This window comes from Ursus americanus, chromosome 3 (assembly GCF_024610735.1).
Source record: "Ursus americanus isolate L20-20 chromosome 3, mUrsAme1.1.p, whole genome shotgun sequence".
In the NCBI taxonomy this organism is placed as follows: Eukaryota; Metazoa; Chordata; class Mammalia; order Carnivora; family Ursidae; genus Ursus; species Ursus americanus.
The window spans coordinates 14,971,799-14,994,605 of record NC_142129.1 but is presented as its reverse complement, the minus strand read 5'-3'; the positions used below and the strand labels follow the sequence as shown (position 1 = coordinate 14,994,605).

General features: G+C 43.7%; 1 protein-coding gene across 3 annotated transcripts in view; it reads right to left on the bottom strand.

Moving 5' to 3' along the window:
• KIAA1549 (KIAA1549 ortholog) overlaps window positions 1–22,807 on the bottom strand; it is a 134,580-nt gene that overhangs the window by 68,508 nt on the left and 43,265 nt on the right. For all 3 annotated transcript variants that reach the window (XR_015723806.1, XM_045793690.2, XM_087860797.1), the window contains exons 2-8: window positions 13,969–16,704; window positions 10,061–10,149; window positions 8,837–9,014; window positions 8,008–8,138; window positions 5,915–6,098; window positions 4,641–4,700; window positions 3,286–3,434 (exon numbers count right to left, since the gene is read on the bottom strand). Coding sequence is in view for 2 of the 3 variants with exons in the window: in XM_045793690.2 (XP_045649646.2) it covers window positions 3,286–3,434; window positions 4,641–4,700; window positions 5,915–6,098; window positions 8,008–8,138; window positions 8,837–9,014; window positions 10,061–10,149; window positions 13,969–16,704 (3,527 nt within the window). In the remaining variant the exon portion in view is untranslated. The remainder of the gene's footprint in view (window positions 1–3,285; window positions 3,435–4,640; window positions 4,701–5,914; window positions 6,099–8,007; window positions 8,139–8,836; window positions 9,015–10,060; window positions 10,150–13,968; window positions 16,705–22,807) is intronic.

Below are 22,807 nucleotides of genomic sequence, written 5' to 3'. Positions count from 1 at the left end.
GTATAGATCTTAAAAATTCTCACCACATCCACAAAAAAGGTAACTAAGTGAGTAATGGATGTGTTAACTAATTTTATTGTGGCAGTCACTTTGCAATATACACATATATCAAATCATTATATTGTGCACTTTAAACCTATATGGTGTCATATGTCAATTATCTTTCAATCAAGCTAGAAAGTTGTGCATAAACTCACAATCACCTAGGTTAAGCAGTACTTTGATTTGCCCCAGAATTGATCTCCGTCTGGTGTTATAGGTAGTCCTTTCACATTAGGACTTCAGAAACTGGCATACTTGCTGTATCATAGTTTTACATAAATACACGTTTCTATTTTGTTGCTGCTTCTCTAATAATATACAACGATTTTACTGCCCCTTGAGACTCCAGCAAAATGCAGGACTGACTAAGGAAATATCAACAACAAGTCCAAGCCCTCTATTTTGTACAAGCAATCTGAATTTTTGGTGTCTACATTTGCCATTGGCAAAATGCAGCTGCTACTTTTCTAGCCACGTGTACAGAATTGTAATACAGCCCTGCATTCTGGACCCAGCTGCTGGACTCCTTCTTCACCACTGGAAACTTCTGGCAAATCAACAATTTCATGATTTCACTGTGAATGCATTCTTCCAGGTTATTTATAAAGATCCTTAACAAACCGGTCCAAACCCTCATCCCTGGAGAATCTGTTCTTTACCTCCTCATCCTGAGAAGCTCTCATCTATCCTGCCCTTTGTTTGCTATTTCTAGGCTAATTCCCTGACCACTTCTATTCCCTAACCACCTTCTCCCTTCCCAAACTGGGCTGTAGTGATTAATTTATTAGCCCTTAGAATGGAATACTATCAAATAACTATTTGAATGTTTATTACACTAAAGAGTTCTGATACATTTTAGAAATGGTTTCACCTTGCAGAAACCAGGTTCCCATATATTTGAGTATGTAATTAAAGATCTTACAAACTTGTCCAATCTGAAGGCAATAGTCAGTAAATCTAATTCTAGCATCCTTTCTAGATAACTTCTTTTTTTTTTTTTAAGATTTTATTTATTTATTCAACAGAGATAGAGACAGCCAGCGAGAGAGGGAACACAAGCAGGGGGAGTGGGAGAGGAAGAAGCAGGCTCATAGCGGAGGAGCCTGATGTGGGGCTTGATCCCATAACGCCAGGATCACGCCCTGAGCCGAAGGCAGACGCTTAACCGCTGTGCCACCCAGGCGCCCCTCTAGATAACTTCTTATCAGATTCATATCTGGAATCCATACAACAGTAGTAGAATGGAGTCATCATTTTGGGCAACATTTTCAATTTCATTTTTAAAATTATTTTCTGATTAGAATCACATGTTCACTGTACAATTACATGCTCATGGGAGAAATTTTGAAAAAGACACAAAACATATAAAAAATAAAATGAAAATCTCCTGAAGTTCAATCAACCAAAGAAAATTATTATAAACACTTTGGCATATTTCCATTATTTTTTTCATAGGTTTCATATTAATATTTGGATGACACTGCATGCATTCTTTGGTAATCTCTGTTCACTACCTCACTCACTCACTCATTTCTTTATTTATTTGAGAGTGAGTGAGTGGGGGAGGGGCCCAGGGAAGAGAAGAACAGAAGGAGGGGAAGAGAGAATCTTCAGCAGGCTCCAGACCCAGCACGGAGTCTAATCTCATGACCCTGGGATCATGACCTGAGCTGAAATCAAGAGTCGGATGCTTAACTGACTAAGCCACCCAGGTACACCCTCAATCATTTTTTAAAAGTGCCAATGGCTACATAACATTTCAACATATAAAGATTCACTATAATTTATTTACTCATTCTCCAACTGCTGGACATTTAGGTTGCTGTAATGTTTTCACTTTTACAGATAATATTTTGATAAAGAGTCCTGCACTGTTGCACAAGAATCCCTGTCTACTTCTCCACACTGGGCCACTCTAAGGGAGAAGAGATGTGGGGCACGGTCCCTGTGCAATCCATCAGATGGCACCGCTGGCTGGGGTGGCTTGGTTCACTTCCACAGACCTCACATTCCTACCTGAGGGAATCTGCGCAACACAGCACTTTATTAGGTAGTTTTATGGTGCTCTATAACTGTTTTATGTGCATAAATTAACTTCCACCAAGACCTTGAGCTCTATGTGAAGCCAGGGCTGCTAAATAAGGCAAGGCTTTTACAAGTCATTTTAATTTCTTCTTTGTTTTATGCTTATTTAATGTTACTCTTGATTTTTTATTAGTTTTTTAAAATGTCTCTATACTCGACTGCAGATGGCAAAAGAACTACTCTGGGAGAGGGAATCAAGGGCAATGTTTATGGGGAAAAACTGGTAAGAGGGTCACAGGACAATGATGCCAGCTCAAGGCAAATCCCCGCCACCCCCACCCAGGTCAGCTGTGCATCTTTCTCTCTGATGCCTCTAAACCACCCACCTCTCTGCACTTCCTTTCACCCCACTTTCCTGTCTCTGAGATGCCATAGCTCTAAATAGCCCGTTTTCCTAGCTCTAGAAGTCAGCAGTCAATAAAGAAACAAATCCAAAATAACAGAGTTCACATTGAGATGGGAATAAATTACAGCTCAAACCTCCAACTCTCTGCAAGCATGTGCATTTTTAATGGGTCACTTTTTGATTCAAATTAATCTGTTGTTCATAACCTTCCTCCTAGTTTACAAAATGGACTGTAGAGTGACAGATGGTAACCAGACTTCTGTAGTGGTCACTTTGGAGTGTATGCAAACATCAAATCCTTACCTTGTACACCTGAAACCAAGACAATGTTATATATCAATTTTACCTCAATTAATACAACAACAAAACAGAAGGGGAGACGGTTGGGTAACATGAAACAACCAGGGTTGGCAGGAGGCAGGGAGGATGAAGTACTAGAAGGGAGGACACAAAATTCTCCTCTCTCAGATCCCTTAAGGGTCCAGATGGATGATTTATAGTTATGATGCTATTAATAATACTTACCACTGCATAAATTGACTACATTTTTGGTAATTAAAAAACTCCAAAAAATAAGGTCATGTTGATGGCACGGCAACCCAGTGACACAATTCTCTTGCCGTGCTCCCCACGGGTCTATCTGTCTAGACTCTAGTCGAACTGAAATGCTACCGCGTTCACCTGCTACCTAATAGAGCTATCAGTCCAAATTAGAATTTTCTCACGGCATTTTCTATTCACATGAAAATACCACGTGTTTCTAGACAACTCTCTGCCCCTCCCTCCCTCCTCCCTTGGCCTTCTTAGAGTACCTGCACCACGCTGTTTCCAGCAGCGACGGTGGCCCTTCTCCACATCCGCCTCCGGGTGGACACCTCACTGAGCAGCTGGGCCAGCTTGCGCTCCATCTCCGCCTGAAACACTTCATTCTGGAGCTGCTTCTCGACAACGCCCAGGAGAACTACATTTACAAAATGAAACACACGCAGGCCCCAAAACAAGTTAGCAATGGAGAAAAAATGAGTTCCTGTAGAGGAGAAATTAATGTAGGATTCCTATAAAGTGCCCGTCCCTAGGGAGGAGACATTAAGAGGAGAAAAAGTGAACATGAACGGGGTCAAGGGAGCCAGGAAGCGCTGCTCAGGGGTCTTACAATTCCAAGGTCTGTTACACGGACTGGTGGCCCGAAGGCCCAGGAACTCTGCAGCATAGAAGCTTTGGAGCTAAGAACTCCCACACAAGAGCAAACATTTTATCCACTCTTACTTCAAAACTTCTGGAAATGCTCTGAGTTCATATCTTATCTAGACTCAAGACGTACACGCATAAACTGACCCGAGATAGGGGGCCTATCTTAAAACATCTGCTGTAAACAAGATTATCAAACAGATAATGGGCTTGTCAGCGTATCGTCAGAGAAAAACCCCTGGGCTTTTCAGCCAGAACTGGCTCCAATCCGCTCTGAGAGAGGACTGTGGACGAGTCTCCGAAGCTATGAAAATGATCTGGAAAATGGGGCCGCTGTACCGTGCAGAGCTGGAACCTTTACACGGGGTGTTGTATGTGAAGCAGGGAGAACCTGCAGGGTCTGAGAAGCCATAAACGGTGATCGTCACCACGGCACACGCTTCCTCCCCACGACCAGTTACTGTGCCACTCACACGCTATGCACACAGTGAACGTGTCACTATCTCTTACACTTTGATTACCCAGTTAGGAAACCTTTATCTGTAATGCCAAAGCTATAAATATCTGACCCAGGCCCACAAGACTTCTTAAAAAAACCTTCTTATTTGCTCACCGAGCTTCCTTATTCATCCTTATAAAACCAAACAAATAAGGCTTTTATAGGGGGGAAAAAAAACAGAGAGCTAGAGATCCTTGCTTTGGAGCTCCGTCCTGTTCTGGATCAGAAGACTGTCAATTCTTGTTAGACCTTCCCCTGGACTTGATGTATGAATTTTAAAGAAAGCCAATCCTTTTTGTGCCATAACTCAGTGGGACACATTCCCACAGCTGAATCTGAATTCCCTTCTCATTCATTCTTTGCCAAGAACTTAAGGGACATGATGCCCTGAATTTAGGACTCAGAAACAAGAAAGGCTCAATACACCTGTACAGACTTTTTATTCTACAGTTCCCAAAACATTATGTAAGTCAGACATACCTGTTCTCACCCAGGAGGACTTCAACAACTGAGATAAGTTCAGCTGTGGGTACTGGAAGGCTATCAAAAGGAAAGGAGGGAGATCTGTAAAAACATGTTTGCACGCATCAAGAAGTAAGTCTAGGGAGTACCCAGTAAGTCACAGTACTTTGCCTTTACTATACCTTTTAGTGCAAAAAGTGTTAGAACAAAATGCCAGACTGGTGTGAAGGCACGGACACTATGCAGTTTCTGAGCACAAGAGTCTCCAGGAGAAAGGCGGAGAATAAGAAGTGAAAGGCTGGCTCCAGTGACATGTGGGACACCGCTTCACACAGAGCCCGCCTGCCCACAAGTTCCCCTTGAAATCTCATTGTTCCAGAGCAGTGAGATTTCACACTGCGTTCCCCCGGGCCCTAGGATTTCCCAGCAATGACTCCAGATAAAGTGACCCTATATCCTGGCTTGCCTGGGACAGTCCCAGGGTACCCCTGCTATCCAGCATACTTACTATTTTATCCATACCTGCACTGCACAGAACCAACCACAGAACCAACAAATTGTTATTTGTAAAGAACAATTTTTATCCCTGCCTATTTTTGCATCTGACAAGCTATCCTTTTTAATTTAATTAACCGCACACACATAAATCATTAAACTATTTGGCTGTTCCATTTTTGAAAAGGAATTTGATGGTTTTTTGGCCTGACTTCAACCCTGGAATCTACTGTTTTTTGAAGTAAATGTTTTCTCCACCCCCACCCCGCTCCGTTTGCACCATGATTCTAATTGCTTCAGCCAGGAAGAAAGGTTTTGTTTGTTTTCACTTATTATTCTTTTTTTAGTTTTATGCGTACATGCAGTAAAATTTACTCTTTCTGGTGTATGGTTTTATGGCTTTTGACAAATGCACGAAGTTGCATAACCACCACCACATTAAAGATACAGAACAGGCCCATCAGCCCCCCAAAATTGCCTTCTGCTGCTCTTCTGCAGTCTAGCCCTCCTCCCACCCGTCACCTGGCAACCACAGGTCTGTTCTCTGTGCCTCTGGTTTTACCTTTTTCAGAACCGGTATAGTCTTTAAGAGTGCCCTTTACTCTCTAAGGACAATACTAAAGCAAGGCCAGTGGGTGAGGAGGGCTCTCTCTGGAGGCCCATCCTGAAAGGACTCTGAGAAGCTCCGATTTTATCTGATTTATACTCTGGACTTCAGCCAAATATTTCAAAAGAGGTCCAGCAATGAAAATACTTGTGGCCACTTTCCCAGCGCTTCGCGAGAGAGCCGTACTCACGTTCGGCGATCTGGAGCACGGGGTACCCCAGGTAGAAACTGAACTCCACCACGCTCAAGTTCCTGAGCAGCTGGCTCACTTCCGTCCCGTTCAAAAACCCCTGCGTGCCTCTGACCGCAAAGACAATGTTCACGGGGCCCCGCCGAGGAGCCGGCCTTGAAGCACCCATGGTGATATTCAAGATCTAAAAAGAAGGAAGATGGGATAAGCTTCTAAAAGAAAGCGAAACACTGAGCTAAAAGCTGATGATTTCTCTCTCACAAGTTCTCTCATGCCTTTTTTTTTTTTTTAAAGAGGTAACGTTTTTCAAAGGAAAGAACTGGCTCCACATCCTGGTTCCCGTTTGCAATACTTAAAATTCTCAGTTTACTGAAAATGTTTTTCACATGAAGTGATGAACAGAACACATGTAATTATGGTCCCTCCCTGCCCCTCCCACCCCAAATCCCACTGAAATAACAATAAGTTGAACAAAGGGGAGTAAATCCACAACAGCTCTGAGAATGGAAGAAAATCAGAGATTCTGTCAAATGCCTGGAAGATGGAGAGAGGATGGGATCATATGATATAAAGCAGAACTGAGGGAACTGAGACCCAAATCATACACAGGCCCAGAGTGCCAGAGCAGAGAGCCAGCTCCCGGGGGGGCCCCGGGAGAGCTCTCAGGAACGTACACCAGAGGAGGCCATGAACAGCAATCAGTACCATTAATCAAAGCCCAAGTACCAAGGAGCTGAGCTGACCTTCTCCCTCCTCTTTCCTTCTAACTGCCACAGGCAGGCCAACACAGAGGTGCTGGCCCTGACCAGCCCAAAGAACCGCTCCCCAAGAAAAAGGAGCTTCCCGTCAGAGCAGGCAAAAAGACTGTGGGTTTGGCCCCTAACAAAAAGGTAGCAGCACACAAGAGACAGAGAAGGAAAGAAAACGAAAGAAAAGGCAGCTTTGCTGTGAAAAGTACACTGAAGCACTCCATCCCCAGAAATCCTTATTCTGCGCTGGGGCAGGGGTTCCAGTCGGCCGCATCATCCGCATCCTGTGCCCGGGACCCAGTGCTCTGGGAATCCTCCCATTGGGAGACAGGGCAGACGTAGACACAGAAGCCAGAGCTGAAGGGCCAAGCTGCCAAAATTAACAACCTGCTTCTTCACTCCTAACGGCGACTAACCAACAGACTCCAAATATTTACAGAAAACTAGGAGCCTGAACGCCAAGGACCAAGATCAACAGAGGAACAATGGCCATGAAGAAAACAGAGACAACTTGGGAACCAGAAGGCAACTTCTAACAAATTCTCATTAATGTCCTCAGAGACTTTCAAGGTGATACCACATCATCATTCAAGATAACCCTGCATCTTTGCAGGAGAAATCACCATGAAAAAAGAGCCAAGAACAACAGAAAAAAGAGAGCTGAAAGCAAATTCAGCAGAGGGACTGAAAAACATGATGGACTCAGCTGAAGACAAAATTAATGACACAAAGTTTAGAAAATGTGTAAAAATGGGGAATTTAAAAAGAGATGGTATTACAAGAAAACATAAGAATTACAAAAGGTGGCTCCAGATGCACAAAAATCTATTTAATATAAATTCTAGACAGAGAGAACAAAGAATATGGAGAAAAAATAGCCACAAAAAAAAAAAAAATAACATCAAGGATTTCCATACAATACACACAAAGCCGGTTCATTACTGAGTCGCTAGATTCTGTTTTTAGAGTGAAGCACTGCATTTCATGGTATCCTGTAACATGAAACACCAGTGTACTGAGGTATTCCCCCCACGGGGTATTTAGGTTGATACCATCTCTTCTTAGAACATTCTTGTGTTTCGGGCATATGCTCATCTCTCTCCAGCTCACCACATCTGGGCTCCGTGGTTATCCTACTGCTCTGTAATCTTCAAATGTGACTAGCTTATTCACGCTACGTGAACTCGGTGCCCCGGAAAGAGATCGACCTTGATTCATGTGAACTGAACTTCTTCCACGAGAGGGAATTAGTAAAAGTTAATTGTGGCCTCAAGGAAACACGTGAAACACGAGTCCGTCTTCAAAGGACAAAGCACCTTGTTCTGCATTCAGCGCTATCCTCACCTGCACGGTGAAGTTATGTGTCCCCTGGTGGTGTTTTCTCACTTCAGAAAGAGCTATCATCAGGCCTTTCTCAATGCGCTGGGTGAAGTTGCAGAAGCCAGTATCCACACTCTGAGGCACGAACTGAAGAACTAAGAGGAGGACAGCAATCACAGGCCCATAAACCAGGTGCTGGTTTAGGATTGAGGAATGAGGAGGCGAAAAGTACTATGTAACTCAATGAACGCCTCCATAGCACAGGATTAAGTATCGAGAGGTAGTATTTAGGGTCTCGCAGCAGGGAAATGTAGAAAGCCAACTCTGCGCCAAATGAATACATACAATGTGAAGGTGACGTGCATCATTTTAAAAGGGAAAAAGATAACAATGGGAGCATCAAAAGATATAACCGACTGAAACATTCAGTCTGAAAACACTCTAAACTCCTCAAAAAACACTGTGGGGAACAGATGGAACAAAATTGGGAAAATGTCAATAATTTTTCAAGTATGGATATGTGTGCGTGAGTGTATTCAATAATCTTCATCTTTTAGAGGCATGGGCTGAAATATTTATGGGTAAGATGACATGATGCTGTATCAAAATAATGTGGGAGGAGGGTATATAGGAGGTGAAAATTGTCGAAGCCGTGCAATGAGTACATGGGGGCTCATTCAACTAACTATTCTGTGCACTTTCGTATATGCTAGAAGTTTTCTGTAATTATAAAGGCTTTCTTTTTAACTTAAATATATGTTTTAAAATCCTCCCCCATTTTTTTAACAACATAAAAAATAAAATGAAATTTTATTTACAAATCAATTGAAACAACTATGCTCAGTTTTCTCACCCGTGTGAACTTGGAACCTGGACTCTGGCACAAGGAAGGAAGGTTTCACAGCCAGGATTAAAGGAGTTTGGTCACGTACAAGTTTACTGTTTATAAGTACATTTATGACGGATATTGCCGTGTAAACGAAAGGCCCAGATGTTACCAGGAAAGTGAAGTCAGCGAATAGTTCATAAACCTATGAAAATTAAAAAACACAAAAGACAGTAATTATCAAATTTGAGAGGACTGTAACTCAAAATTAAAAGAAGTTGCATGAAGTAGAAAAATAACAGAGCAAGTAAGTTGAAAAATAAACAGGTAGCTTTAAATGAAGGGGGAGGGCAGCATAGACAATCAAAATTTTATTTTAGTTATCCCTTTTACAGATCTGCCAACCTTCTCAAGAACAGCATAAAATTACAAGAGCAAAGGCAGCACGAAAAGAACAGCCAATAATGCAAACTGAATAATGAGTTATGGAGAATTCAAAGTCGTCATATTTAATCCACAAAGAGAGGAACACTTATTCTGTTGAGCAGGCATGTCCAAAAGAAATTCATGAGCCACATATGCAATTTTAAAATTTCTAGTAGCCACATTAAAAAACATAAAAAGAAACAAGTGAAATTATTTTTTTTAACCCAATACATCTGAAATATTTCAACATGTGGTCAACGTAAAAAATTATTAGTGAGATAGTTTACATTTCTTTTCTCACTCAGCCTTTGAAATCTTGTGTCAGTTTTGCACTTACAGCACATCTCAATTCAGACAAGCCCCATTTCATTTGCTCAGTAGCCACATGGGCTCGTGGCTCTGTTCAGGAGCAGAGCATAGCTTTCTGCCCTCATCAGCGGAGAGGAGGTAGGAACACAGGGTCCACCGTAAAACGTATGGAAATCTATCTCTATCCCACTGAGTGTACAGAAATATGCATATGCACTCACTCTAAAATCTAATTAAAATTCTAATCCAAGTCCTTTTAAGTAAATCAAGGGAAGCGAAATCATCACACCATCATCCCCAACTGGTCTTAGAGCCTTTTTGTTCCAATTCTGCCAACACATCCCTCCAGTGGACTATACCTGGCCTCAGGTGGGATCAGGGCTTCCCTGATGAAGCTACGTGCGAGTGACTATCCAAGAACGAGCAGGTGTTCACCAAGAGAAGGAGGGAGGAGAGGAGAGTGTTCTAGAACCATGACATGCCTTCAGCCTGAGCTCCCGTGCCACAGGGACCCACCTTGAGCTCCACCGCACGGTTGAAGTGAATCCTCAACACCTCTTTGATGGATGTGATGATGTACTCCTGCACAGCTCTTCTCGCCAGCACTACAAACCAAAGCCAACCACCAAACGCAGTTTAGTTTCATTATGAATAATGTGGGCATCACATTTCTGGTCCCCAAAGCAGAGCCTGTGCTCTGCCAAACTGTGACAGCAGCTCCCAAAATCATTTTGTAAAATCAGGCCCAGACTACGAAAGAACAGAGGAACAGCAGTGGATCTGGACATTCCTAGGTTTTTTTCTCTTTGCCAAGCCCCTAATGGTAAAACACAAAGTTTTAAAACTCTCAGCAGTAATATTTTAAAAGGCCTTAAGATGTTACTCAGCAAAACTAGATGACATCTTCCCCTATAAACTGAGGTCTCCTACCTCAATTTTTCAATGCAGTAAGTAAAGGGTTTTCACCACTAATAATGGGGCGGAAAAGATTTTCACAATCCCCATGTATTAAAATTTTATGTAGGAAGTAAAATATTTCTTATAACAAAGTCTGGTTATATTTAACTCTCCTTCCACATCTAAGAAATTCTATTTTAAAATTCGTAATAAGAGAGCCTCTTTCTCAGTATTTAGTAAACATGTCCTGCTGCTCCCCTTTCTTTTCCCTATTATTTTTTCTTTCCTCTTCCATTAACTTCCCATAATGAAGAATCTAAATACATTTGAAATTATTATTCGGTTTTCCTCTTCCTAATGTTAATTTTTAAAACTGGAGACAGGAGATGCCTGGGTGGCCCAGTCAGTTAAGTGTCTGCCTTCAGCTCAGGTCATGAACCCAGGTCCTGGGATCAAGTCCTGCATCAGGCTCCTTGCTCAGGGGGTGCCTGCTTCTCCCTCTGCCTCCCCCTGCTTGTGCTCTCTCTCTCTCTGACAAATATATAAAATATTTTAAAAAATAAAAATAAAAAATAAAACTGGAGACAGAATCACTCTGTGTCTTTCATTCTTTTAAAAAACAAATGTTTAAGTTACATCCAGTTGTTTTCTCTATTGATCGGTGACCTTGATAATAAACATGGGGAGGGGCTTCTTTAGTTCACAAGACCATTAGAACAAATCCAGACACCCTGACTGCCCTGCTGAGTTACACCAATGGCCAACTTGGCCTGGCCAAATGGGCTCCAATAGGACCACACTGCAACATGGGTTTTCAAGGGAAAGAAAATATGAGTGGGAAAGAAAAGAAGAGAAAGGAGGAAAGAAGGGAGGGATTAAGGGACGGGGGAATAGAGGGAAGGAGAGAGGAAAGACGGAAGGGAGGGTAGGAAGGAAGTTCTCAAAAGCTAAACTTGGGGAATGTAGAGAGAGAACGAAAAATCAGAAACAGAAAAACCCAAAAGAGGAAAGAAAGAAGCACACGTCATGAGTAGCCCCATCTAAAGGGAGAATCATCCATGTATTGCTCTAAATAGTCCCCAAGGCCTGCCATGAAAACCTACAACTGAGTAAGACCTAAACTGTAACATCAGGATATAAGCACAAGAATCTTTGGGGGGAAAAGGATCATTGGCAACAGATACCTCAGTTTCTCCAAATATCTAGTTTAGGCCAAGAGAGGCGAAAGAGCCCTGCTGAGGAGGCCAGGGTCAGGCAGGTCCTGGGTGGGAAACATAACCCCTTAGAGGATACACAAGGTGAGTGCTCTCCCAAGTGTCCACCACGGATCAATGGAGGGCTTTTACTTTTACGACAGAGCTCCATAAGAACACTTTCAGAGGACAAGTAATCACCCCAACCCTCTCTCTCTGATAATTACAAAGAAGAAACCAAGGCCAAATCTAAATGAAGATTCTCAATGAGGTCATCCTTCCTTTGGCTCAAAGACAAACATTGAGAGCAAAAGACAGCATTCCTGTCCACTTAAAAATACAATATAACAGTAGGGACACTTATGCACAACTCTCCATACGTACTACAACTGTTGAACCGTACATTTACAGTGGGTGAATTTTACCCCAAAAGCTATTGCAAATACACGGATCCCTAACAAAGGACACCAAATTCATTAAATATATATCCTCTGTGACAGTTATGACAGTTAATCCATGCTATATATATATATATATATATATATCTGATATTCTAAAGATACTTCTAAAATGTTTTCTAATTATTTGTAGAAAAATCTGAAAAGACACATTACAAGTATCAAAAATGCCACAAAATCCAAGAAGTAAAGCTTTCAGTAGTTCTTTTAATAAGCTTCTTGTAACTGACCACTTTGTAGTTACTATGTAGTAATTTTGTCAAAAGGAAGAAAAGTAACATGTCTACAAGAAACTCCTCTCTCCTCTGGACTACTGTCGTCCCACAAATAAAGTTCACCACTTGTCCCAACCTCATCTCCTAGCATAATTACCTCCTCCTCCCATTACACAAATTACCAGCCAAGCTGAACATCGGTGGGCTGTCTGACCTCTCCACCTGTGTTCACACCTTCCACCAGGAGGACGCCTCCCTCCATCTCCAGACAACAGCCCTCCTGAGTGTGTACCTCTAAATCATATCCTTCCAAATCCATCCCTCATCATCCCAAAAAGTCACTCTTATAGAACTCTGGTTCAACCATTCTTATCACAGCTACCAAGAAAACATGACTTGTGTCTACCCTACTAGAATCTAACCTCCTTGAAGGTCAGAACCATGTCATTGAACTAGATAACTCTTAAATCTTCTAAAGGTGCCTGTACATAATGAGTGCTCAATAATTATTTGTTGAATGAATTAATAAATGTTTCCTTATTTAGGGGAGGGAGGGAGTTAGGAGAGCAAAGACTTCAGCTTCTCCCCACCACCTCAGGGGGTGATGGCACCACCATGATGAGCAGAGGATGCATGGCCCACCTCACAGCATGAGCTCCTTCTCCTTCCTCACCTCACCTTTCCCTGTTCTTCTTCCTTCTACACTCCACTCCATTCTTCCTCTACTTCTCCTACCATCTTCTTTCCCCCTTCTTCATTTCTATCCTCCATTCACACCAAAATCAACACACCGAGCCAGACTGCACATCAATATTACATTGTATTCAAGTATATTAACAGGTTGTAAGACTTAACACGCAGCCTGTCATTCCTGATGAAGAACAAGCTGGAGAACCCAACCAAGCAAGCCACAGTCACTGGACATGTACAGACATGACGTCAAACATGCTCTGATTTCATGAGACTAAAGCAGCTGGGCAGATACAAGGGAAGCTGCTGCTTGTCAGCCAGTCACTCGGGCTGTGGACCGCGGTGGAGATCAAAGTTTATAACTGAGATCAGACATTTAGCCGCTCCCTGTTTCTTTCTCGGGTTCTCAGGATCTAAGTGACATTTACAGGAACATGTAGGAGCAAAGTACTCCCTCCTTTCAAAGAAAAGAATAAGAAATTAGTAAGAAATTATTAGCAGCTGCTCTTACACATTTGCACAACTACCTGCTTGAGCTAAACACGAAGGTTTTTGTTTTAACCGTGCCATCTACGCATCCACCAGGTTATGAGTTCCAAAGACAAAGATCCTAGCAAACGCTCCTAAGCCTCCATTTAAATCTTTCATTTCTCTTATTGCCACTACTAACATGTAGCATTTTGTGGGTGTTTCTTATATACCAAGCACTGGGTTAAGTACTTAATGCTCAGTGATGCATTTAAATCTTTACAATAACCCAGAGATGTAGATGCCATGATCATCCAAGGAAACCAAGAGGTAAAGAGACTAATTAACTGTCCAGAGAACTCACAGGAGAAAGGCAAAGGAGGGTGACTACCCCACTGAAGCCCACACTCTTTCCCACAGTGCTCGAACATCACAGAGGCATTTCATACAAGCACCTTAGAAAGATCACCCCAACCGAGAGGTGACTTGAAGCAGGGCCTTACCGGTTGTGATCAAATAGGCATCAGGAACTGTAATATCACACACATATGGCGGCTTGGCGGTGACCAGTGCTGGAGTAGCAACCGTGGCTTCAGAAGTGGAGGTGGGCACGGGATGAAGGGATGGCGGGGGTCTCGCCGAACTGTTCTCAGGGGGATTCTGACTCACAGTTCTGCTGTTCGGGGTGCTGTCAACAGTATGATCAGGGGCAGCACTGGTGTTGGGTGCGTTCGGTTCCGCGGAGGTGTTCACTGGTAAATCTGTGGGTGTGAATGATGGCCCCACAAATATCGGCTCTGTAGGAAGAGGTGAGGGGATCGCCTCTGAAACAAATGAGGATGCTGACGACAGGTACACATCAGTGACCAGGGGTGTGGTGCTGGGAATGACTCCGGAGAAAGAGGGTAAGACAGGTGTGTGACCCTCCGTAACACTGACCTCGTCACTGGCAGGTGTTGGGGTTGGAAAGAAAGAAGATTCTGCTAAAATGGGTGTCGTATGAAAAGCAGTCAAAGGGGATGGTGAGTGAGTCCCAAGAGTCACAATGGCAAGGGCGGGCTCAGAACTGGAGGGCACCAGGGTGGTGACCGCAGATTCAGGGGCAATGAGTGACAACTCAAAATAGGAGGTAGTTTCAGTGAGGGCTGAGGTAAAAGGAGCTTCAGGACCTGTCGGGGAAACTGTTGCTGCTTCGGAGAACTTGAGAGAATCCGAAGGGAAGCTTGAGAACAGCGACGTTTCAGAGTAGCCAGGAAGCAACGTGAATGTCCTTAAAAGGTCTGAACTGGGCCAGAGCTGCGGAAATTCGGAGTTTGTGGAATTGGGAACGGAGAGCGGAGCGGACGGCGCCGGGAGCGCGTGGGACAATGCAAGTGTCTCACCCGCGGTAGGGAACGCCTGAGAAGGGAAGGCGGCCGCGTCCCTCGCTAGCCCCAGAGACGGAGGAGCAAGCGCTTCCGAAGAGGAGGCGACCAAGCCGCTGAGCTCCAGGGGCGGCGTGGAGAAAACACTGGACGTGGACTCCAAAACCCAGCCAGTTGCACGTTCCGAAAAGCTGCCGGGTTCCGGGTCAAGCAGAGGCGAAGGCTGTACGGCCGGACCCGAAGGCTGTACGGCCGGACCCGGAGCGTGAGACGGAGAAGGCCGCGGGGCTCCGCGCTCGGGCGGCGGGGCGTCCTGGTTTGCGGTGCGCGGGAAAGAGGAGTCGGGGAGCACACTGCTGACGACCCAGGGAAACATGGCGGCCCCGCTGGAGGGCGTTCCAGGCGTTTCGGGGACAGAGGAGAAGCCGAAGGGAGCAGAGTCAGGGGACACTGGCGCAGAGACGTGGCCGGGGGCAGGATGCCCTTGTGTGGCCCCAACACTCCTCACACCCCCGTCGGCTAAGCCACCGGTGCTTGTTTCTGAGACGCCCACGGAGGGAGAAGAGAGTGGAACCACCGGCCGTGAGGGGGAAAGAGTACTGAATTCCTGGGGCTCTTCCTCGAATTCAGAGAAGTCCGCCACTCCGCAGCTGAGCAGAGAGGCGCGGCTGGCTTCCGGTGTGGTCACCGACGGGGTCTCGGGGCTGTCCCCTGAGCCCCCCTCTTCCTTCTCCGGGAGGCTGGCGGACGCGAGGAGCCAAGGCGACGCCACGCGGCAGGACACGCACCACGTGTACGGTCTGAGCGACGACAGCGGGCTCAGGAGCCGCGCGTCGTCCACGAGACTCGGGACGACCACCGCGTCGCTCGGCAGCTCCGACGTCTCACCGGAGTCGCTGGGAAGAAAAGGGTTGTAAGAAACATCAGCTGACTGAGGAGAAAAGGACACAGGCGCAAGAGAAGATGAGAACAGAGCCCCATCTGTGCTGCTGCTGCTGCTGCTGCTGCTGCTGCTGCTGCTGCTGCTACAGGCGACGGCTGTCTGTGCCAGAGCGGCAGCAGGGTCTGTCCTTGGAAGGATGGTTCCTTCTAGACTGTGACTCAGAGCCATGGTCGCGTCAGGGTATCTGTCCGTGCCCGTGGCCAGAACATCCTCTGGAGGGGGTGGGACCTCCGCCCAGGAGGGAAAAGGCTGCTGAGTCACGCCACTGCCTAAGAGCCCAGGCTCTGCAGACAGAGAGCTAGAAAGAAGGGTTTCTGCCTCCTCCATGCTGGACGCCATGATCTCCAGCAAAGTCCTGCTTGCTGAGTGCCCGTAAGCGTCAGTAGGATAAAGCACCAAGTTCCTACTAGGAGTTGGAAGTATGCCCTCCGATGTGGGAAAAGCTGACCGAAAAGCACTGAAATGACTGGGGGATTCAGTATACGCTGTTGGTTGTTGCATTGTGTGTTGCCAGGCTGATGTCATCTGTTCGTCTTGTAAAGAAATAATGGGTGAAGATCGAGTCAGCACTGGCGGGCTGACCGGGAGATACCGAACCGGAGAAACCACGCGCGAAGTGGTCCAGGGAACTTCTGGCAAAAAGTTATCCATTTCATCGTCATCTCTGACCACCGCATTGCTCATCATTGACACATAATTTGCCACCAAGATGCTGTGATCTGCTATACTTTGAGTCAGTGTTCCTTGGTTAAAAAAGATTGTATCAAAAATAGTGGTGGATGGAGATGATATGACGTAGAGAGAACTGCTTTGCTGGGACCCTGGGGCAGTTTCTGTTAAGGCCACATGTGCAGTGCTGTGCACGGTGCTTTTCTTCATCATGAGCTCCACAGAGGATAAAGAGAGGTTTTGCTGTTCCAGAAAGAGCTCATCTACAAGGGAAGTAAAAGCTGGGTTAGTTGCAAGGCAATCAAAGTCATACTGCCAACACTTTGTTTCAGATATAAAAACGGACTCGTTCAACAAATATCCACTCACTGTGAATATGCACAACACACATTTAGAAGTTAAACAGCTAATTGGGAGCCAGAAATTGCCAGAATTACAGTTAGGGTAATATCTGCAAATATTCATAACCATGAGCTTCCACCTTTACTGAAGCTTGTGTGTAAGCACACATTGACATTTTTTCTCTCACTTTCAAATGACACCACAGAACACCAGAAATGGAGGAGGTCCTAGGAGGTTGTCTAGTCCATTCTGTCTCATTTATCACACAAGAAAGAGAGTTCAGAGAAAGTAACTACATCAATTACATGATCACCCAGACAGGTAGAGCTGGAATCTCAATATAAGCCTGCCTTGATTCCCAAGCCCACATTCCTTCCCTTCCACAAGAGCCGGCTCTCAAGAGAAATGAACATGACAAGTCTGACAGCATCACTCACTACACAGGTAAAAGTTCAAAAGATCCTAGTTTAGGGCTGCCCACACTGAGGCCCCAGACTACCTCCAGGCTCAGCTCTCATTATTCCCTGCTCTACTCTCACGCCCTCCTGACTACGCTCTGGCCAAAGGAGCTACCTGCAGTTCCCAAATTCAAACCCCCTCTGGCTTAGCAACTCTGCACATTCTTCTCCCTCTGCCTGGGATGCCCTTCCCTGGCTCTCCACTTGGATCACTCCTACTGGTCCTACAGATGCCACACAGATACCACCTCCGTCCTCAGTACTCTAAAGTTGAGTTCGTGCCTCTCCTGAGGCTTCCACCTGTCATATCCCCTATCATGTTTCACTGAAATGAACTCTCTGCTCATCACACTGTGACTTTCTTAAGGACAAGGACTTGTTGATGTGCTTTCCCGGTGCCTAGCCCAGTGAATGACACACAGTGAGAGCTCAATAAATATCTGTTAAATGAATGAATGACTAAAGGAATGAATGATGAGGACCAAGTTCTGATATATGCCAAAAGCATTCTATCATCCTTTCAAAACTTTCATATTCTTTATCCTTGTGACAGCTGTCATTATCATGGAAGTGGTTGAGGTGTCTCCACCTGTAATTCAAATACAGTGTATACAGAGGCAGGACATGTAATGGCCCAAACCCCTAATGAAGATCCAGAGTACAGGGTACTGTCTACTGCAGCACAGTCTGGGGACTGAGCAACTATCATGACCCATAATAATACCCTCCTCTTGCTTATCCAAACAGTCTATCAGAACATGAGTGTGTGAAATACTACAGAGATCATCTTGAATTCACTTTTTTTGTTTTTTCAAAGTAAATTATTTCTGTTCTACTCCTGGTGACATGACAGACTGGAGATCTTGAAGTCTTCCCACATCATAACACTTAATTATGCTTAATAACTGTTCAAAAACATCATTTTACATGACTGGATGAGCCTGCAAGACAAAAAGGGACATGTGCTGAACACAGGAGCAAAGCAGGAGATGGACTAGGAAGGTCGTCAAGCACTGCAGTCTTTGGATAGAGGGACACTGCACCAGTTAGCCTAATGGTTGGGCTACAGGGAACTAAGGGACGAGTATTGGGTCTGAACAGGTAAAGAACCCAACTGAAGACCATCTCCAAAAAAATGTAGACCTGAGAAGGGCCATACTCACAAGGAAAGAGTAAATCAGGAAGAAAAATACCCACCTCTCAGAGAACAGTAAGAAAAAGTGTCTGTCTCAACTTGGACTTTGTGCAGATATTTTATAAAAAGCATTCCCAACTTTGGAATCTATACTGCTTGTGTGGTCCTAAAAACTGTACGTTTAGAATCATAATTTAAGGTGGACCAGGCCTCCAGTGCCTATCAGAGGTTAACATAAATCATCTCCAGAAGAACACACTCACAAACCAGGCATCAAAATCGTCCTGCAGCTAGAGTTCCACTAATTATGAGTGCAAAATTAAAGATTACAAAACACATAAGGAAGTAAGGTACTATGAAAAAAGTGAAGAGAAGCCCACACAAATAGTATCAGATCTGTAAGGACTTTAGATATTGTAATGTGAGCTACATTTTTTAATGTGTGTTTAATCCACTTAAAATAATAAAGGGGAGACTGGAAACATGAGTAAGGAACAAGAGACTATATAAAAATGGCCAGAAAGACTTGAAAAAGGATTAAAAGAATATTTAGAAATGAAAAAATAAAGAGTCACCTAGCTGGCTCAGTTGGAGGAGCGTGCAACTCTTGATCTCAGGGTCATGAGTTCAAGTCCCATGTTGGGTGTAGAGATTACTTAAATAAATTTTAAAACTTGCATTTTTTTAAAAGATTTTATTTATTTATTTGACAGAGAGAGCCAGAGAGCATAAGCAGGGGGAGGGGCAGAGGGAGAGGGAGAAGCAAGCTTCCCGCTGAGGAGGGAACTCAATGAGGGGCTGGATCCCAGGACCCCAGGATCATGACCTGAGCCAAAGGCACATGCTTAACTGACTGAGCCATCCAGGTGTCCCTAAATTTAAAAACTTTTAAAAATATATAATAGTTAAAATATTGAAACTCAATATGCAATATATAATAAACAATAAATAGCAATTTAGACACAGCTAAAGAGAGAGTCAGTGAACTGGAAGATAGATCTGAAAATTACACAGAATGGAGTACAGAGAAACAGAAAGATGAGAAATATTAAAAAAAGAAGTTAAGAAGTTTGGAAGATACGGGGCGCCTGGGTGGCTCAGTCAGTTAAGCATCCAACCCTTGATCTCAGCTCAGGCCTTGATCTCAGGATTGTGAGTTCAAGCCCCACATTGGGCTCTGCACTGGGTGTGGAGTCTACTTAAAAAAAAAAAAAGTATGAAAGATAGAATGAGACAGTCCAACATACATTTGATACAAGTTTTTGAAAGAAATAATAGAGGGAGCTGGGAGAGACAATATTCAAAGAAACAGTGCTAAAAATTGTCCAAAATTAGTTAGAGACACAAATCCTTCAATTCAGGAAAATGAAGAAATCCCAAGCCAGGTGAAATTTTTTAAAAACATATCTAGGGACACCTGGTCAGTTAAGTGTCCGACTCTTGATTTCAGCTCAGGTTATGATCTCAGGGTTGTGAGATGGAGCCCCACATCGGGCTCCACAGTGGGTGTGGAGCCTGCTTGGGATTCTCTCTCTCCTTCTCCCTCTGCCCCGCCTCTAACTAACTAACTAAATAACTAAATAAATAAATACTCATATCTACACAGATGATGATACCACAGAACATCAAAGACAGAGAGAAACTATAAATGAGTCAGAGGAAAGGACTGGCAATAACACCATCAGATAACTACTTCCCTAGAGAACTAGGAGCCAAGTGACAATGAAATAAAATCTTCAAAGTGCTAAGAGAAAATATCTGACATCTTAGATTTGAATAACCAATAATACTATTTGTTAAAATAGGGACATTTTCTGATAAACAAAAAGTGGTTATACCAACAGAAGACCTTCAGTAGAGAAGCCTCTCTAAACAAGGATATACTTCAAAAGGAAAGGTAATTATCCCAGAAGGAAGATCTGAGAAGAAAGAACAGGATAAATAAATGATAAAGATATGGCTAAATCTAAACAAACACTGATGGTATAAATGAACAGTACTACTACTACATGATTCGTGAGGTTAAAAAACAGAATACAGAATTAGAATAGCCTACTACGATCCCACAGAAGCTGAAAGATGGCATCCAGAGGCATTTTTGACTCATTAGCAGAAATGGAAATCAAGATTAAGATAAAATTCTGTGAATAGATTTTGTGTGTATACACTAAAATTAGTACAGGATATTTAGTCAAATATTTATTTCAACAAAAGATTTCTAACTTGTTCCATTAGCATTTGAAAGTCACAAATTTACACCAGATATAAGCTGCTTACTTAAAAGGGTCACACTCCGTTTTATGTAATGTGACTTTTAAAAATAAACAATAAAAGAAGGAAAGTGTTTCTTCGAGATTTCAATATTATTAGGCATTTGTTGTCTTCTTTACAACCTAGCTCTAGGATTTCTTGTCTGTGTACTTTTACTATTTACCCATCACATTCCAAGCATGGGCAAAAAAGTAATCACGATGCTTCTCACAACCATGGTAAAGTAAGTTGCAGCTGTTCTTTTCCACAGTAAAGGGTAAACAGTTATACATCTATTTATAGTAATAAAAGTGATCAAATCAACATTCTGTCCATCTATGTAACATATAGATTTTAAAGTTTTTCTAAGGACAAATCATTTTATGTGTGCTTTAAAACTCTGCTATGATCTAATTTATTTTGAAATATAAGATCTGAATAGAGAGCATGATCTCTTTTAAAATAAATCAGAAACATATTTGAAAATGCACTGGAAGACTACAAGAGATAAAACAGCAAAGAAAAGCAACACTTTTTGGCTAATTTATGAGCCCAAGTATCTGATGCAAGTTAGAATTCAATCAACTCTGTTTACAAAGGACATGGAACAGGGAAGGCAAAGTGGTCAAAAAGATGAAAAATTCTCCAGACAGTAAAAAACAGGAACAAACACTTCCCATTAAGAAATGTGAGGTACGCCAAGCTGTGATGTGGTTTGTTGTTTTTTGTTGTTGTTTTCTTTTTTCCTCCTTTTTTGGCCAAGCCCTAGGAGAGAGAAACCAGCTCTGAAGAGATAGCAGCTGAGATGCCACGGGAATTCCTTCTGTAGTTAATTCAGGAAGAGGTTAGAAAGCCCAAGTGAGTCTCTCCCAGCAGGAAAGCCTTCATAGACTCTAATTTCAAGCCCTGGAGATCAATTTTCAAGCTCTAAAGCATTAGTTCACCAGAGTGAAAGGCTGTCTCTGTGCCGACAGAGAAAAAGGCAGGGGGCTGGGGTGACACCCGTGCTCCTCAGACTCTGTGCACGCGAAGGGGGCGGGGGTGTCTTGTTAAAATGCAGGCGCTGTCCAAGCAGGGGTGGGGTGGGCGCTGAGTTTCTGTGTCGCTCTCGGGCAATGCCACGTCTGCAGCCACACTGAACAGCTTGTGTTAAGGCGCTTTCTCCCATGGAGACCGCAAAACACAGACTTACTGGGTGCCTACCTGTACCTCGACCTGGGCTCGGATCTTGCCACGCTGCACCTAACAGAGCAGGGACTGTCCTACTGCTGTGCTGAAACACGGGGCTTAAAAATTCACAAGGCAAACCCACAGAACATATAACAGCAAGAATGAACCCTAAGGTAAACTATGGACTTTGAGTGACAAATGATTTGTCAACATAGATTCACGGTTTGTAACAAACACACCACTCGCTGGGGGATGTTGATGGTGGGGGAGGTTATGCATGTGTGGGGGTAGAGGACATATAGGAAATTACACCTCCCACTCAATTTCGCTGTTCAGCGAACCTAAAACGGCTCTCTGAAAAAACAAAAGCTTTCAAAAATCTTTATTATAAAGCTTTTTAAGAACTTTTTAGAAATCCACGAGGGAGTGCCTAACTGTCTCTAGGAACTTGTGGTCTTACTCAAGCAAGATAATTTTTTTTTTGTTTTCTTCTTTTTATTTATATTGTTCTATCTAGAAATCGTCCCCCAATACAGTAGTCAATCATGGACTCGTGGACTTCCCGACCTGAATGCCTCCTTTAAGTCCTTAGTCGATCCCATCCCATTGCAAAGGAGGCTCAAAGAGTTTAAGCTGACTTGCTTAAAATAGCACCCGGGCCCTAGGCAGCCTTAGGAAGGCAGGTTCATAAATTCTCCATGACTAAAGGCTTCTCACACACCACAGCACGTTTAGTCAAATCAGTCCATTTAATTGCTAGTGAAGAAATTACGTTAGAAAACATGCCAAGTTATATTACATTGCAAAGGAGCGGAAAGCATATACTATTATTTTGTGCTACTGAAGCCCATGCTGAGGCCTGCCTTGGGAGCCATGAGGCCCCACCATCCACCGGGGACAGCTCACAGGTGCAGGCCTGGGTGCTGGGAAAACAACACATCCTCGGAGGGCTAGCCTGGGAAACCCAGTGGCAAAAACCTCTAAAGAGCTTTAATCCAAATAGAACCATTA